An 18,486-nucleotide genomic window follows, 5' to 3' on the forward strand; every position below is an offset into this window, starting at 1 on the left:
AATCTCAGTCTGCAGCTATTTCGGCTGCCTGCAATTAGTGAGAGTTGCGATACTTCAACTCTGTCGTCTCTCACTATTCGTTAGTGAATAATATAATTGAGTTACTCCCAGTGACAACCGATATAGCATGTATCAATTATTTATAATATAGTGTAATCATGGCTCCATTAGAAAAAGCAAGTTCAAACCACGTCTTATATTACGAAAACTCTGGTTTACATATCTTTTTAAAATTCTGAACTACTAATACAACCCACTTAACTTTTAGAATGAACAATGATATTCTTTTTTCTTCCTTTACACACCTATAAGTTTTGTTATTTAGTCTTCTTTGTTGCTTAAACGAGCCCAGAGTATCAAGTTTAGAAGATTGAGGAGTTGCCGTTCATCTTTAGTGGTAATCTCGAAGCCTTTCGAGATAGATACACAAAAAACGGCTGGCGCGTTGTCGTACCTTCTATGGTGTTGGACTCAAAAGCACGGCGGCACACGCAGCCTGACAGGTACCAAATGCGGTATTGCAGGCGATGATACTAGCAGGAGCGGAAGCACCGAGGGTAGCCCCCCAAGTAAAACCAGCTGCAGAGTAACATGCCATGACTACTGCAGAGCAACCTGCCTGACACAATCCGTAGGCTGCGGGGCCGGCTAAAGCCGGACTCGCAAAAGCAAGACTGATTATAACGATGAAGAGTGACGATGTCATGAGGTGAATACGAAGGTTGTGGTGAAAGTCTGAACGTGAGCAGTTGTGTGAGTGAGTTGGAGTAGGTAGTAAGCGCTTTTAACTATCACCTTTTGTAGACAAATACTCCCAATAGTACGTCATTTTTGATCAGGTAGACGCATATGACGACATACGCTGCATGGATCTCGATCTACCACAGATATGTCTGAGGGCTGCGCTAGTGCAAAATCTAATCAATTGCTTTCAACCCCAGGTCCCGCTATACCCGCACCAGAACCACTCTAGAATCTCAAGTGATTGAGGCTGCTCCTTACTTTTAATCAGGAGTCGTATCAAGTCTCAAAGGCTTAAGCATATGAACGGTACCTGTGTCTTAGCGCGGTGAATACTAATAGAGCTTTTGCTATTACCTTCGGTATTTTTCTCCTCATAAGAGATCAAAAACATTTTCTACTAATCTATCAATATACATAAGCTGATTAAAGTTTTTATAAAGACTTGGAAAGCTTACAATGATCATCCCTAGCTTCTAATAATGCTGTTTAACCAGTATCTGGTTCTTGTGTTGCTGTGAACTAAGAGATAGCTCACTTCGATATGGCGTGCTATGTGCCTCAATGATGTAATGAATCGGACAGTCGCGGCGATCATGCTCTGGTCTTTGTCTACATGCCCATCGACGCACAAGCGCACCGGGCTTAGTCCCGATACTCTGTGGGCAGTGGGCTTGTGTTGGGTAAACGACGGATTACAATGGTCATATAGTCGCCTCTCACCCAGCAATGCGTTACTGTTACGAATTATCCAATGACGTCGATAGGTTACGTACCAGTGAAGTATGAGACAAAATAATTATTTCCAAAAAAAAATTGCACAAAATCATTGCGACGAACGACGATATAGCGGGAGATAAGTAACCTAAAGCACGGCTGTCTTTCATCATGCAACCAGTATGTCAATATGATCCCTACAGGAAATGAAGTTGTATCCCCAATGACTAACAATTCGAACCACACCACAATACTCGACTCCGATAGAGATGCTGTGCTGAAGTGCCTGGAACAAGATAGCGACGTCAGGATAGAGCGTCAAGTCTCGACTGCAGTTATTCGACTCGCATCTTTCGTCTTTTCGAATACGTTCAAGCCTTCTTTCAACAAAGGACAGCGGTTACTCAACGAAAATTTCCCTAAATTCGAACTTGAAGACGATGCCTATCCTATAGACTTGTTGCCTAGGATCCTTTACCATCAAGGTAGCTGCTCGAATTACGTTAAAGGCGCCGAGCAGTTGACATATCTATCAGTTCTCTACGACAAGTACGGCTGTAAAGAGTCCTTGGGTACACGGATACCAACTTAGTATCGGCATTCGGAACAGGCAAGAAATCATGCACACAGGCTGAGGTTCCTGATTATGACTGCACACACGTACGATGACCCTTTGGAGTTTAAAGAGATATCTCAAAGAGCGGTCGTCCAATCAACCCCGAACTTCTCAGCAGAGTGGGAGAAGGAAGGACTTTTCTCACTACCTCCCATCGGCGTGATTGATAAGCTGCGAGGGGTTCGATTTATCATGCTGTCGCTGGGTTGATCTCTCAAAAAAAAACACTTCACAGCCAATCAAGTTGCGGTAACAAGATAGCTGAATACCAATTCTGACATATCCCTATTCTGCAACAACATGATTGGTTACTTTCCAAAAGCTGCTGCAGTCTACAAAATTAACGTCAGTATTGAGACGAAGATACCACTATACGTAAGAAAACCCCGGACGACACAATTCCGTGTCTATGTTTAAAGAATATTAAACTGAGATTTCGAGCTGCTAAACGATTGATAATTTAGTCCGAACCTACTTTACTATGATTTGATCGGGTCGTATATATTCAGTGATAGAACTGTAGTAGAGGAGTCTTGCTCCGTTATGAGATGAGTAAATCCACGAAGGCAGCTATGACCTCCTGATTTTCTAGCAGTAAGCGGCTGGATGATACAATCTTGTGCTATTCAAGTAGCCCAGTCAATGCAGCGCAAAAATTCAGACTTAGTAGGGGATTTTGTCGCGTTGAGATCTAACTATTTGGCTATCCTAACCCGATATGCTTGATTAACTCGGGCCCGCTAAAAATATTCTCATTCAGTCTGCTGACTTGTAGGAGACTTGCATGTGAAGAGTTGGTGATGTCAAAGTAGTGTCCATCACGCGCTATAGTCTGAAAAAAATCTGTTTGAGGTTCTGTATCACAGCACGAATGCGTTTCTGGTAGCCAGTGTCAGCCTTCGTATCGCTAAAGAAGTCATCGTTGTATGTCCCATCGACGGCGGCTTTGGTGAGAGCCTGGCATATTTGGATGGGGATGGCTAGAAATTGGTGTTGTTCTGTGCTATCAGCCTGGCGATGGCCTAGCTTTTGGGGTTCAGCGTGACAAGCAGCAGACTTAAGTTGGATCTCGTCCACAAGACTCCGGAGTTCCACTGCGATCTGGACAAGAAGTACTTTGCTCAGTCGCTCTCTCAACGGCACGATGCCGAGGCTGGACTCGGGCAGCGTGTGTCATATGCCTTTAGAAAAGAAATGGGTTCCCTCTTCGTCACGATTTCAAAGTGCCCCGGATTCAGTTCCTGAATCTCTATTGTTGAGAATGTGCCATCTAAGACAGAACTCCACATTGAGATTTCTAGCGAGCGAGAGGTATATGGCTTCGCTGTCAGATCCTGGACTCAGAGTGTCAGGCTTCGTGATCACACCAAGCATTCGAGTTCCGGCTTTGTCGGTAGTTCGGGCGAGCTTCAGTAAAATCTGCTTGGCATGATCGTTCTTTGCGGATGTAACTGCGAAGACGATGTTCGTGGGCTCTTTCATGTATGAATTGACGAAATCTTGTACAAGGTAGATACCAGCGGCAGATTGCTGTTTTGTCTATAAATGGTAATTCCTGGCACTCCAATCCGCAAGAGATCTCTCGAAAAAGCTCGACCAAGTCTACCAATAATCATGGCTGTCTCTGCACTCTTGATTGATGTTGGTAGTGTAATGAAGCTGTGAAGCGTCTCACGGAAACTGCTAAGAGATCTACGCTCTACTTCGCTACACAAATGATTAGGGACGATGGAGGTGCTGACGCCCATTTCTGATGTCTTGCGTAAGACTAATTCGGCTGGAAAACGAGTGAAGAAGTTTCTATTGACCGGAAAAGAGACTCCGGAGATAGGTTCAAGGGCAGAACCTTTGCCGGAAGACTGATCGCCGCAAACGATGATCTGGGGTAGAGAGACATAATGGTCGGTTTCCTGAGAGCGTAGATGATCTACAGAGTCTAGCAAGTCTAGTTGATCTTTTGAGCTGAGTTCATGCACTACACGGGTGTAAAATTCCCTGATAACCATTATAGATGTAGTTGAAGATCCGGTACGATGCGCATTTTATGCGAATACTGGGTAAATTGAAGAAGTGATAAATAGAAGGTTTGGTCTTGGGGCTCAGCCCAACATGAAAACCATTGAATGTTGAAGATCGAAGTGATAGGTGAAAGCTAACAGTCATCAGATCTACCTTCTGAGCACAGAGCTGAAGCAGAGATCCCGCCTCTCATGGTCAGGTCTGCTACCTTGTTGCATACGACACGCAAACATACTGCTCCCTGGCCTATGGCTAACTTTCCGCATGATTGATCGATGTGCATTAGTTTGGTAAGAGAGCTGTAGGCTGAACGTTAGTCTCAATCTCCTATCTGCTTTACGCAAATCTTTTCTGTATTAGGCTATGCAGCCCAACCATCGAAACAGCTGATGACAGAGAAGATATGAGTCTACCTGCATTCTGCACATGCATCTAAGTTCCCAGCATCGGTTTATATTTCGATTGAATATAGGGGTCGGGGATCCACTAGTTTTCCCACGAATCGCAAGCTAATTCCGGCATCCACCGATGGCTGTCCGGTGAAGCCATACAATCGCACCGTAAATACTTGAGACCACCTTCTAGCGTTTACGTCGATCCTTTCTCAGCCTCTGCAGATGCATAAGTACTGCTAAGTACTTGATGATATGTCTCTACAAAATTCATGCAATCTTACCTTTCACGTGGTAAAGAGCTTGGTCCTCGTTAGGTCATCCCCTGCGGGTGTGTGCACACAGGCACCTTACATTAACTCCATAGCTGCCTCCCATAGTATTTCATCATGGAAAAGACGCTTATTGTTTCACACGCTAGGAAATTGAAAGCGTAGATATCCTCACCTTGATATCGCGCTACCAAGACGCTTATCAGGTACTAAGATCAGCCTTCGATGTATGTGGTTACTTCACCCGATAATGGGCAAGGGGTAGAACGAGCCACCTTACAGTGATTATCGGAGTAGCAGCAAGTGTGCGCTGTGAGTGGCCGCAACTTGCGTTAGAGCTCAGGTCTGGGGGAGGGGGAGGGCCGGGGACGGCTGAAGTGCTCGCTTTCTTTCTTTTTCTTTTTCTTTTTCTTTTATGTAGCAGCTCCTGGTTCGTGGTTACTACAGACTTCGGGATTGCATTGACGAGTTGCCCAAATCATACGGTCTGCAGCTTTGGATGAGAACAATTCGGTCGTACTCTGACCGGTGAAGATTGCATTTAGCTAGGTAGGGGTGCGGGGAGCGTAAGGATGTGGAAATTAAATTGCAGCAAGGCCGGATAAAGAGAGTAGCAAATCATTGTCGAATGAGACACGGCAGATTTCCTATACTCTATACTCAAGTGCGGACCGAGTTGTCGTCACAGGCCGTTTTGATCGCTAATGGTAGAGAGCTATTGACTATGTGGCTGTATAACCAGACATAAGGAACCATGAGAAACCCGTCCTGAATGCTGACTTGTAACGGAGTCGAAGTGTTTCCTGTACGCCGGGTTGAAGAGCGTCGCATATGCCTTGTCATGCGGGGAAAGCCTTCGTAACAGTCCTAATACGTAACGCAAAATCGTTGCGTACATACTTATCGCACAAAGGACTCCTTTTTGAAACACTGAGATTCTCTTGCAGCGCCGATTATATGTGTACTTCTACGATTGGTCAATATTAGTAGGGTAGTAGCTACTGCGCATGGCAAGCTAGCCCACATCGGTAGATTACGATACATTCGAGCCGTAACTTCCCAAACCGTTATTAAAGTCACTCGTCGCAGCGATAACAGCTAGTATGTGGGTATTCAAACGACATTAACAAGGACAACATTTAGTAGTTTAGATGAGCAAACTATCAAGCTCGTCTCTCGACTCTACCAGCCGAACCAGCAGTGATATCAGCCTTTTCCGATACGAACAGGTATTTAATAGTTTCGATTGCTTCTCGCTATACAAAGCATGCAAACAGGGCAGCAGTTTGCTACATCAGCCTAGTACGTGGCTTTTGTTCTAACACACGTAGCGCGCACTGACTCTCTCCACCACAAGGCCTAGTATAGAGAAAAGAACGGCACAGGGAATGTAGCAGAAGATATATAGCATATACTCTGGCCGTTTAAACAACCTCTATCGTCAATGAAGCTTTATCCTCTCATCTATAGATTTGCAAAGGCTGAAACACGCTATAATATTCGAAGGCAGCGCGCCAAGAGTACTTGTATATCACTCTTTTGCTCGCTGTTAACTTGCTTCAGCCTCTTTGCATTGCTATGATAATTTACGATGAGCTAGAGTTGTCTTTTTTGGTGTGAAAACTTAGATGTTTTTGCCTGAGCATGTTGCTGTTTTATGACAATGTCTGCTGTGGTAAGCAAACCCTAGCCGTCCTGCTGCGCGGGATACGTGATCCTTGTCTCATCATGACCTGAAAATGGAGACTGTAATTGAGTTCGAACAGTGGCATACGAGAGTCGTGGGGTAGAATGCGGGGCTTGCAGCATGTGCGAGCTAAGGGAAAGATTTCGGTGCACTCGGATTTCGCGTCAGTCTTTGCATGGATGGCTCTGGACTCGACTCGCTGTAGTCGTATTAGAGAGCAAAATTGCTTATTCAGATTGCAGGATGAAAACATGTGAAGAGATAATAGAGTGGAAAGGAAGAGGAGATGTGAGCTGAGGCGCTAGGCTGAGAAGCAAGCCTGATAGTTGGCTGCATCTACGCCTGTGTGCGTGCAGCTGTGCTAGGCTGCTTTGCATTCAAAACTGGAGAATATCACAGCCACTTAATAGTGCATTTTTTTTGTTCCCTCAGACTTTCTGCAAGTAATCACACGGCTGATCCGAAGTTCAGAGCGCTAATACCAAGACGGGAAAACACGGACGATGATAAGATGTCTGGGATGGCATAACGCCATCGAGCAATGGATTACATTGGGGTTTCGATAGCTACAAGATTAAGATTTGGCGGATGTCGTCTTGATTACACAGCCATTGATAAACTTGAAAACATGGTAGAGACATCGCGCCTCGATCCTCAAGGACGTTATCATTCCTTCTTGTCTTATAAAGTATCGACAACGAATATCACGCAGTCATCATCGCCTTTCCGCTTCCATTGTATCTCTCTACGTTTTACGCAGAATGAGCTTGATGATCAATATTATAAAACAAAAAGCTGGGTGTTGATGCCCTCATCGAAAGAGAGGCATTTCAGCCTCACTTGAAGGCATGCTAGACAATGACAGGATAACGAAATATGTGCTATCACATAAATATGCATAGATACCGAGCAAGCGCAGCCGTCAGCAGACTTGATGCATCCTGCACTCCTGCACCTCACATCACGAACCCCCCGGTTCGATATACCACGGCCTAGCCTTAGGGAAAAAGTATAGTTTTTGTGGGTCCGAATCTAAGGATGTGGCGCTATCTGATTCGCATAGCTTAATGTGTCACCACATTGTTCGCCTCCACACGAAACGATTACTCAGCTGCGTTAAGTCTGTAGTCACTTACAATTTCCCTTATATGTCGGATCAGTACCCAGCCTTTCGTGAGGACTTGCTGTAAATCTCACCCTCTACTAGCAGCTGAATTCTGAGTATGCCACATATCGCCATGTCCGTGTTCATGGAAGTGTTCAACCACCTTGTTTTACCACCACAGCTTCCTGGTAAACAGGACGCCAATATTGGAAGCACTGGTGATGCCATCATCCTCCGACTCATCCAGGCTACATCTACTCTGAGCCGAATTGCTAGTCAAGAACAGACATCTCCCTGGTATGCGATTCGTCAGCACCTTCGCCGCTGCCAATGTCTTCATATAAATGGTCGGCTCGAGAAGCAGACACTGATCTCAACATTTTACAACTTCAATGAGGAGCAACCACTTCTGCTACATATCGCAGAACAGAACACCGCGCTTATCGTTCGATACAATTCGAGGTATGGCTAATGCCTATGGGCAACAATAAAGCATGAACCCTGTAGCTGATTCACTCTACAATAGTGTCAAAACAGAAACTGTTGTCTTCGAAGCTTTCGAACTATCCTCTCCATCTGCCGAAGTACTGGCTAGTGAAGGTGCTCTTATCTGCGATTTCCCTCATTGCTCAGCGCAGATACCATCCGACGAGTTCCGAAAGCCATCGTTCCAGGACGCGCTTGCTGACTTTCTGGAAAAGGGCAGCATAGAGCCCTTGAGATGCTTCCAGCCACTTGTGACGAAAGCGCAAACCCCAGTCGTCGAGTCGCGCGATACAGCCAGTCCAGGACTTATAACGCATCTTCTTATGCCCCTGCTCGAATCGATTGGGTCGCCGGTAGACGAAGATGTTAATCGCTTGAGAAAACGTGTTCGTGATGATGCAAACATCGAGACTGCGGAGATCCCATGGCGGAGATTGCCTCTCTGGATAGCACTGCGCGTTGGAATTCAAAGACAATTACAACTCTCGCTAGGGGACGAAGCTGGGAGAGCTCACTACAAGTTCTTGATCGTCACTGTACTTGTTGAGATTCTACTCGAATGCCCCGGAAGACTGGCACCTGAGCTGACGATGACTCTGCGAGCCAAAATCTGTCGTCGTCTTGCAAAACTCGAGCAAGAGAAGAATAGGATGCCGGAAGTATACGGCCAATTGTTCAACGCTACTACAGACTTCTTCAAGAATAGCATTATGGAAGCCACGCAGCTAGTGAATTTAGCTTGGGAGAAATTCAAACGAGAGACGACACGGCCTGTTCCTGTGCTTCCCACACGTGCTGACCGGCAAGCACAATTTCTGTCTCTTCCCAACAGTAGACCGCACCTTCAAAGCGTTTTGGAATCACGTCATTCACAGAAGAAAACTCCCCGATCTTTGCAGCTTCCATCGCTACATGATACCGCGATCGAGCAAGTTGAGCGGTTCACTGATATGTATCATCGATTGGCTGAGTTGGAGAGCAAGATCGAAACAAGGGAAGAGCCCAAGTTAACTAAAGACTCCACGCTCGAATCGTTTTGCGAAAAACTATCAGATGCAATACTCGGTCTCATGAGCAATGTTGGAGCAGCCTACGACTCCGATCCCGAGCAAATGTCCATGTTCATTTTGAGTCTTTTCACAATTTGGGTGAGGCTGGACAAGTACATCATGGATATTTTCCCTATCATCCTAGAGTACCACCCAGTATTTACTCCCGAGCTCTTAGATGCTCTGCATTTACCGACAGCCGCGGGAATGCGCCGACTTCGTGACATCCAGAGCCATATTCACAACAGATGCAAAAGATGTAAGTATCAGACAACCATATTCGCTGAGCCTGAAAAGAATTGCTTTGTGGTAAGATACGTTTCGACCTCCAAATCACTGCAGCAAATCCATCAAAGCATACAACAAGCATCGGAGGTATCACGCCAGGCGAAGACATCAGAGTTGGAGAAGTGGTGGTCGGAGTTCGACGAACATTCCTTGGGTATCTCTGGAGGCGCATGTACCTGCAAATTCAAGCCCGATGGGACGCGAGACGTAAGGGGATGTACCAAATGCTGGCATTGGCGAGTCCGGAACCGCATGCAGATCTATGCGCACGAGGATTTTCTCCCTAGCGACCCCATTAAATCAGCAGCAGTTATCTTCGAGCTAGGTATTCCAAAATGTTTTGCTGCATATCGCAACGCAACGTGGAAGATTTTGATGTTGGCTTACCCTGGCAAACCACAATCCGGATCGCCGACAATACTCTTAAGAGACTACGACCCGCTCACAGCATATGCATCGAAACAATCCACCGGTGTCACTATTGCATCGACATCTAAACCATTTCGTGGCACGCATTACAAAGTTGGTAAGAAAAAAATGAGAGCGTCCGAATCCGATGTCCTTTATCCCAATGGATTAAATTTCTCGTACTTCGACACGGTTTCGAAGACCTGGATCAAGGATTTCGACAGACCATTGACCTTCCAACATGAGTGCGGAGTACATGTACCACCTGGGCTTTGCAGCTTGCTCATACCAAGCTCGTCGCATCCTCCTACTGTGATAACTGGGCCGTCTTCATATGAAATCGTCGCATCGGAAACGCAATGTCCATCCGACATGTCCGTACATGAGTTCACAGCTTATCAACGATTGCTTTCCGGTAACACCCGCCGATGGCTGACGATGTTGGTCGAACTAGGCGCGTCGAATGTGAACTTCAGCAACGAGAGTACAATGCACATATTCAATCACCTTGCTACTCAAGCCGGGCCGGCAAGTGACAAGCACGATACATTCGGCGACATCCATGCAGTCTTCAAAGATATGTCATTTTGTGACCGCCTAGCCGCACAAGTGGAAATACGCCTCAATGACATCTCGTCGAATTGGCGTGAGATTCATTGCATGGAGGTTATGATCACGTTGAGTTTGCGCCTTTGTCACTTGGCGGCCCCCATGGTGCGAGCGAACGAACTTTTGGTTCAGGCACGTTGCATCACCTTAGCTTGGATTAACCGTCTTCGAGCCGATGTTAGAAATGCCAAAGAGACCTCTGTTGCGGAAATAGCCGCTAGATATGCTTTTTGGGCTGCATTACTCTGCCGCAGGACATTCTCTAACAGCAAAGAACCAGATGCTGTGATGTCAGAGAATGATTTGTCTACATTTTTCCAAGCATCATTGGCTCTTCAAGAGAACCTCCTTGTGGACGTGGCCAAGCTACCACCGATTCTGAAGAGGATGTTTATTCGAGATACTAAAACAACATACAAGATCAAATCACTCCTACTGCAGTCCATAAGAGCCCGTCCTCAAAGTGTGAGCATGGCGATCAACGCATCATGGTCAGAACCGGGCAGTTCAGCGGAGAAATCCTTCAGTAGTTGGAAGCAAGTTTCACCGGTACATGACCGATGGGTAGTAAGCACCATGAAGACTGCGACGAAGAATCCAGCAAACACACAAGTAGCTCACTACAACTTTATAGAGGGTCACTTGCTTATCGATGGCAAGCCACTAGGAAGACTTCCGCGCGATTTTCGAGAGTCAGATGATGTGAGACAGCTCTTTGGTAATCAACATCTCCTCACATTCCCATCTGCTGAATTTGGCATGTCGTACGTCCTTGCGTCACGTATCAAAAACAACGAGATACACTTTGGCTCTCGGAACGGGCGGGTCATCATCCGTGCTTGGAGTCGGGATGGGCTGCTGGAATACATACCGCCTCACCTTTTCGTCGGACCTGAGACGATCGATCTGCCAGACGGACTCGTATCCAACTGCGCGCATTGGTTAAATATAAACACAAGATGTCTTGAGATCCGGCGCAAGCCTTTTCTATGGAGGACAAGGATAAGCGACTGGAAAGTTGATCTTATCAAATCGCAGGCTCATCGAAGCAATCGGACAATATTGGTCGACCCTAATTCCTCCCTCTTCAAGCAAGTTGCCGGCGTCTTCCGTGGTTTTGAACACCCGCACAAGATTACCATTTTCCAGCCTGTCAATTTCAGGGGGAAGCTGTCTGTGGAACTACGCCATTTGGAACTGTCATTCTTCGTAAACCCAAATGGGCTTCTCGAATGTCGAGAGTTGAATGAAGAGATCGATCCCAATCAAGATGCTGGCACACTCTACGGTTTCGAGAGTAAAATCGTACTGCGTGACGTCGCAAACAAAAAACGCCGCAGCATAATAGCACCATGCGGACCAATATCTACTACACGCCATGGAATGCACGTGGCCGTTCGAGCAGCTGCTAGCACTGATTATGCAAAATTCGGAATTGACGATGTACTTGGACGCTTGTCTTGCCCTCCTGAGCCTCGGCTCTTATACTCAAAGGCTCAATTCCATGCGTATACATCATTCGTCATACCGGATCCTTTGACTGGCCGCACAGGTACCGAAGAAGCGTTGCACATGCTCCAATCAGGTCATTGCCAACCATGGGAACCGTTAGGTGGAGGACCACTCAACATTCTCAAATCAATTTCACATCTTAGTCCAACGCGGAAATATTATCCACAAGACAAGAAAGCACTGCAAAATGTGTCCTGGAATGCAGGGCTCACCATGGCCGTCCAACATGATGCCTACGAAGGGCTTGTGCAGAAGATACTCGACAAGTCGGAACGTCTTCGGGTCTTTGCTCAAAATGAAGTGGACGATGTTAAACTTGGCGCATACATCCCGTCTCATCTTAGGAAACGGGGCCTTGCGCAGCGACGCATCTATGAGCGCAGTGTCGACGATACGACTCAGGCAGCAGCAGGTGATCGTGTGTATAGATCTCGTGGCCAGGAAGCCAATTCGGTACAAGCACGGAAAGTTTATCATATTGCAAACCTGTTCCAGAAGAAACCTTTCCAAGTTCACACTGGTCGAGAGCTTTCCACAATATTGGAGAATTGGCAGCTTATCGGCGGCTTTCATGGGATACGTCAGCCCGACGCTACGAGCCTAAGCGACATGGTTGAGAGGAGTGTCGATGAACAGTGGGGCAGTCTTGTGAATATATGTCGCTACTCTAATCTCGACGAACCCTACAAACTAATGTTTCGCCTAAGTCTCATGTCGCTCAACCCCAAAACTGACATAGACACCATCAAGATCCTGGCGGCATTTGCGTCTCTGTCTGTATTGAGAAACACAATACCTCCATCCTGTCCCTCATTCAACCAGTTCAGGCTTAACGAAGTGCCCAGCATACAATCCATCTTTCATATAATCTCTATTGATCTACCGGAGAAACGTCAACGACTGCAGACAAGGGCTGAAGCAGAACATCGAAAAGCATGCGAAGCTGAGGGGAAACGATTAGCGCAACACTTTCTTGGCCAATGGCCACATCGAAAAATTACTCTAGACGGGTTTAATTCAGATGTTCTCGATGTAGGGCTCGCCACGGAGCGTGTCATGCCTGAGTGGGAGCGCTTGCACTCAAACTTATCTCTTTCAGAATACGTAGTTCATGTGCAGAATGAATTGCGATGTCACAAGGGACAGATTGACACGTCCCATCCAAAATCTTGGGATTGGGAGCAAGAACCATTCTACGAAAAAACACACGATCCTGTCATACCGTCGGTCTCGAGAGATCTTCTTGATAAATCGCTAGTATTACCTTTCGAACTCCAGGTGTGCGAGCTGCCACTGCCCAGTGACACTAAACTTTCTACCAGTACGAAGGAGAACACCATAGCAAGCATACCAGAGAAGGAGACCGTTGAACTACGGCAGATTCTTTCCGATTTTACGCAAGTACCAAGCCCTCTCCGCCAGCAGTATGGGCTTGATATAAAGATGAGCCTTGACGCCCTGGAGAAAACCAGTAATAAGATTCACGTTTCGCATAGCACCCCGAACGTCGCAGTCAACGCAAAATGCATCGAAAGTCTTCGTGTTACGGTAGCTGATCAATTATCTCAGATTCGTGGGGCCTTATCTGAAAACGACGACCGCTTCTCGTGGCTAAACCTTGGAAACCTCTGGCCTTGCACGACATCGATCGTGCTTTTAGAGCAACTGCGCTCGAGCTCGTCTTGCAATTTTGGGGATTTTGTACGGGAGACGGTTGTGTCACATGGTATTCTAATCACAAAGTTGCAGCGACTGATGCGGATTCATAATGCACTGTATCATGGCAAGGACAAAACTCTCCATGAAGAGCTTGGAAACTCCGGCCATGAGAATTGGAGTCCACTGGAATGGTCTGACTGGCTTCTCTTAGAGATTGATAGCAACATTTTGATTCGGCAGGAGCAGGTTGATGTTGCACATGCGATCATTGCACCAGAGTCGAGGGACAACACGGTGTTGCAATTGAACATGGGTAAAGGTAAATCGAGGAAATTGTAGACTCAAAATGCTTTCTGACAAGCAGCACTAGGAAAAACATCATGTATCGTTCCCATGGCAATGGCAGTGATAGGAGACGGCAAGCAGCTCTCGCGTCTCATCGTACCAAAGCCATTGCTTTTACCGACTGCACAAATGATTCAGTCGCGACTGGGCGGCCTAGTCGGTCGCGAGACACGACACATTCCTTTCTCCCGCAGGACTAAGGTCAACCTGCAAACACTTCAACTCTATAGAGACCTTCATCGGGAAATGTTAGACAGTCGGGGTGTTGTGTTGATTGCGCCTGAACACCTTCTCTCATATAGGCTTGGTGGCCTTCAACATCTTGCCAGCTCTAACTTGGGGATTGCACACGAGATGATTGAGTTCCAGGCCTACCTCAGCTCAATTTGCCGTGACATTTTGGACGAATCGGACGTTTCATTGGCGGTAAAGACCCAACTCATCTATCCGAGCGGCAAGCAGACTACAGTAGATGGACACCCATACCGCTGGAAAGTGGCGCAATCGCTGCTATCGCTCGTGAAAGATCATCTTCCAGAGCTTGAGCGGGAATTTCCGCGCAAAATCGAAGTTCTGAAGCGTGGTCAGGGTTATCCGATGATATACATCCTTCAAGCAGATGTAGAAGAGTATCTGCACCAAAGCATTGCCGATGAGATCTGTACCGGAAGGACATCATTTCTTCGCTTCGAAGGCTGTGTTTCGGATACCTGCGATGCGAACCTGCGTAGAGTGCTCTTCGAAGAGAACCTGGACAATGAACTGTTAGAGCGTGTGGCTAAATTGTTCATTGATGAGAATGTTGCCCTCAAAACGCTATTGCTTGTTCGGGGTCTGTTGCGCAACCGAATACTGCTTTTTTGTCTCAGAAAGCGCTGGAACGTACAGTATGGGTTGCACCCCAAGCGAGACCCGATGGCAGTGCCCTTCGAAGCAAAAGGCATTCCCTCCGAGCAGGCTGAATTCGGACACCCTGACGCCGCGATCATTCTCACATGCTTGGCTTTCTATTACGCTGGTCTCAATCCAATCCAATTCCGCGAAGCCCTTCGTCATGTTCTGGCATCACAAGACCCTGCTAGTGAGTATGACAGATGGACTAGCAGCTGCGATTCGCTTCCACAGGCCTTGCATCATTGGAATGTTATCAATCCCGATGACCATGATCAGGTAGAGGAACTCTGGAGGCATCTTCGAACGAACAAAATCGTGCTCGACCACTACATGAACCATTTTGTATTTCCTGCGCATGCCAAACAGTTTGACATCAAGCTACAGGCTTCTGGATGGGATCTGCCCCTGTTCTCGCGAACGGAACTCGGCAAGACGCTCACACGTGCGAGAACTACTGGGTTTAGCGGCACCAACGACAACAAGATGATGTTGCCGCTCACTATCGAGCAGAATGATCTGCCGAGTTTGCATCAAACGAACGCTGAGGTACTTACCTACCTATTGCAAGAACGAAACCGTGAATACCACCTTGTAGCTCGTGCCGGTAAGCGATTGTCCGAGACAGAATTCCTCGAACAACTCAGGGATAGGAATATCCGCATTCTCATTGATTCTGGCGCCTACATACTTGAAATGAGCAACGAAGACTTGGTCAAGGCATGGATGGACATAGATACTCAACCACCAGCAGCTGTCTATTTTGGCGCCGACAATCGAGCCTGGGTGCGATATCGTGGTACTAAGGCGCAGGTCCCCCTGCTAGCGACCCCATTCGCCGACAATCTAGACAATTGTCTCGTGTACCTGGATGAAGCACACACGCGGGGCATAGATCTGAAGCTGCCGCAATATGCTTGCGGTGCGCTGACACTTGCTCTCGGGCAGACAAAAGATCATACTGTGCAAGGTCAGTAAGAACGTTTGATTTACAAGGTGTCAATACTGACTTCAGATTCAGCTGCCATGCGCCTTCGGCAGCTTGCGACTACTCAATCTGTTTGCTTCTTTGCATTTCCAGAAACCCATCAGTCCATCCTTGATGTTTGTAGAATACAAGAGGAGGACAAAGTTAACTCTTCTCATGTCGTTAGGTGGCTGTTGGAACAGACGTGCCGTATGAATGAACAGCTCCAAAATCTATACGTGTCCCAAGGTACCGACTTTTGTAATCGAGTAAACGCAGAATGGAAGCACGCTGCTTTCCTCTCTGATGCTCAAGACAGGATTGCATATGTCGAGGTGCTTCAGCACCCTGAACAGCAAACACTGGAGCAGCTCTATGGAGGCTGCACGAATGATGTCCATGGCCGATCCCCTTTTACGACCACGTTTCCGCAGCTCAAAAATTTCATGAAAAAGCTCAACCACCTGCGTCTGGGTATGTCGAGCACCGCAGATGTCCTTCACTCTTCTGCGCTGGAGGAGGTAGAGCAGGAACGTGAGGTGGAATTCCAAGTCGAAGAAGTGCGTGAGGTGCAGAAAGCTTTACATTATAAAGCCCATGAATTCCCTGGAATTCATCCTGCCATCTCTGGCTTTGTGAGCACTGGTCGTTTGTGTGGAGACGTGGGGTACGAGCACGTTTTTGATGCTGTTTCACGCACGTCTATTGGTGAGAGGTTTGGCATTAAAAGAACAGAATCCCGCTTGTTTGTTTCAGTGGAATTCATGAAAACAATCAAGACGGAAAAGTTGTGCTTGATTGATAACTTTCTGGTAAGTTCGTCTTCTTTCGCGTCTGTCCGATGTACTGATTATCTCATCAGCGCCCGGTTGAATGGATACTTTACAGTCCCATCACATTCAACACACTCATCATCATCGCCGAGGAAGCAGAGGTTTTGATTCCTCAGATTCGCAATCGAGCGTTCCCCCCAAAAGTCCATCTCCTCACGTACTCAGCACCAGCCACAAAGAAGATGGTACAATTCAGTGGTCTACGATACCACGCTGTACCAGCATTTGAAGGAGAGCACACCATTCCGCAAAGCCTTACCATTGAGCTTGGTATATTCGCGGGCCAGTTGTACATGAAATATGAGGAATGTGTGTCTCTAGTGAATTACATTAACGATGGCAGCATAAATGGGCGATCTGATGCAACGACGAACAGAATAGTCAGCTTTATCCTTGAGTGGGTTTCCCTCCGCCGCAGAGGTCAGGATATCACGCACACTCCGCTTGGCTATGTTTGCCAGGGTCGTCCGCTGGGTGTGGAGCATGCGTTCTTCGTGACCAGCCGTGCTGTTGATATTGGTGTGGTCGATTCATACCACACTAGTGGAGCTGTTACCGAGTTACAAGAAGACGAGGATGATGAGGACGAGAAGCAATTTGACTTGGAAGAGAGCTAGTCCCCTGTTGATTAGAGCTGAATCTACATCTGTTGTAATCGATGGAGAGCTACCGGCTATCTACCTGAGCGCTTAGATCTGATGCAAGTTGGAGAAACATGCTCTCCCGTTCGCCTGAGCGTCGTTCGGACAGGCATACCGATGATGTCTACGCGCGGCTCAGATGGGCAGAATCTGGATGCCAGGCCACATACTGAGATCCTACCGGGTAGCTCTACCAATGGGTGTGCAGCCTGTCACAGTCCTAAGCATTTTAGTGCGAACTGACTCCACAGTGAATAGCCTCGCAACTGTAAGTTCTATTTGGCTTTACCTCTATCTCAAGTGTCTTCTTCCATCCCAAGTGGTATTTTTCAGATATGATTTGAAGTCTTGGTACTGCCTCATGTCCACTTTTTGTTCAAAGGTCTCCAAGATCATGCAATCTCACTTGCCAGACATTCCAGTAATAATCTGATAAACAATGTCCGCCTTGTATCTCAATTCTTCACAAACACCAGCCCAGGCAGAGACCAAACCATCTCAGTAGCCATACTACTACACTACTCTCTTACCTAATTGAACGCGGCGCCTCCGTTTGTCCCTAAGGACGAGCAACTGCCTCTCGTCATCAGGAGCATCATTGAAAACCATCGCAAAAGCACCTGGGAGAATACCAGAAAGCTAGATAACACTCTTGTACGATGGTGTATTCAGCGAATGCAATACAGCCTTCAGAAAAGGTATAAGATCATGAACGCAGAGCAGGCTTAGCGGAAAACTCAGGATACTTATGAAAGCGTTCTTAAGGACACTGTTCAACAGACGTTCTAGAGAATGCTCGACATGAGTATGTACGCCGCTGAGTATCCGGAACTAGCACGGAAGAGCTCTGGCACACAAGCTCGAACCTAAATAGCACGTGCCCAATCAAAGAACGAACGGGATGGGCACACTACCTCGATATGACCCACCAAGCCACACCGAAGGCGATTCAAGGTAAATAAATGGTTCACACCTCTCGAACAATGCTTTGCTTGAGATTTTTCTCGGGTCAATTGTCATTGAAGGACGGCTATGTCAACTATCAGCCAAGCATAAGCATGTCGACAATCTCACAAACGGTTTCACGCTCATTTAGAACTCCTAATCTCCCAAGTTTTGAGGTCGGCGATTACGCCCGTTTGACCTCCAAGATTCTTCTGCGACTCGACATGCTAGAGCGACGGTCGAAGCTACAGTATTCGCGAATAAAAGAAACGAGATAGTTACTAAGCGTTACCAAGGAGTCTTC

The 18,486-nt window shown here is 46.9% G+C and overlaps 5 protein-coding genes across 5 annotated transcripts; 3 read left to right on the forward strand and 2 right to left on the reverse strand.

The window, feature by feature from the left end:
• Window positions 1-457: 457 nt before the first annotated feature.
• Window positions 458-706, reverse strand: COCVIDRAFT_110563 (hypothetical protein; the record flags this gene model as incomplete). The annotated part of the gene is made up of 1 exon (XM_014696824.1): window positions 458-706. The coding sequence occupies one exon, from the start codon at window positions 704-706 to the stop codon at window positions 458-460; it is 249 nt and encodes an 82-aa protein (XP_014552310.1).
• A 942-nt stretch (window positions 707-1,648) lies between these two features.
• Window positions 1,649-2,050, forward strand: COCVIDRAFT_30275 (hypothetical protein; the record flags this gene model as incomplete). Its single annotated transcript, XM_014696825.1, has 1 exon — window positions 1,649-2,050. The coding sequence occupies one exon, from the start codon at window positions 1,649-1,651 to the stop codon at window positions 2,048-2,050; it is 402 nt and encodes a 133-aa protein (XP_014552311.1).
• Window positions 2,051-2,899: 849 nt separating this feature from the next.
• On the reverse strand, window positions 2,900-4,471 carry COCVIDRAFT_41494 (hypothetical protein; the record flags this gene model as incomplete). Its single annotated transcript, XM_014696826.1, has 4 exons — window positions 2,900-3,232; window positions 3,362-3,573; window positions 3,681-4,036; window positions 4,434-4,471. 4 exons carry the CDS (start codon window positions 4,469-4,471, stop codon window positions 2,900-2,902), a joined length of 939 nt encoding a protein of 312 aa, XP_014552312.1.
• Window positions 4,472-5,908: 1,437 nt separating this feature from the next.
• COCVIDRAFT_110626 (hypothetical protein) lies at window positions 5,909-6,079 on the forward strand (the record flags this gene model as incomplete). Its single annotated transcript, XM_014696827.1, has 1 exon — window positions 5,909-6,079. The coding sequence occupies one exon, from the start codon at window positions 5,909-5,911 to the stop codon at window positions 6,077-6,079; it is 171 nt and encodes a 56-aa protein (XP_014552313.1).
• Window positions 6,080-7,682: 1,603 nt separating this feature from the next.
• COCVIDRAFT_19578 (hypothetical protein) lies at window positions 7,683-17,213 on the forward strand (the record flags this gene model as incomplete). The annotated part of the gene is made up of 5 exons (XM_014696816.1): window positions 7,683-8,011; window positions 8,076-13,879; window positions 13,925-15,766; window positions 15,818-16,575; window positions 16,626-17,213. The coding sequence occupies 5 exons, from the start codon at window positions 7,683-7,685 to the stop codon at window positions 17,211-17,213; spliced, it is 9,321 nt and encodes a 3,106-aa protein (XP_014552302.1).
• Between the last annotated feature and the right edge of the window lie 1,273 nt (window positions 17,214-18,486).

The sequence above is a fragment of the Bipolaris victoriae genome (genome assembly GCF_000527765.1).
Source record: "Bipolaris victoriae FI3 unplaced genomic scaffold scaffold_112, whole genome shotgun sequence".
NCBI lineage: Eukaryota > Fungi > Ascomycota > Dothideomycetes > Pleosporales > Pleosporaceae > Bipolaris > Bipolaris victoriae.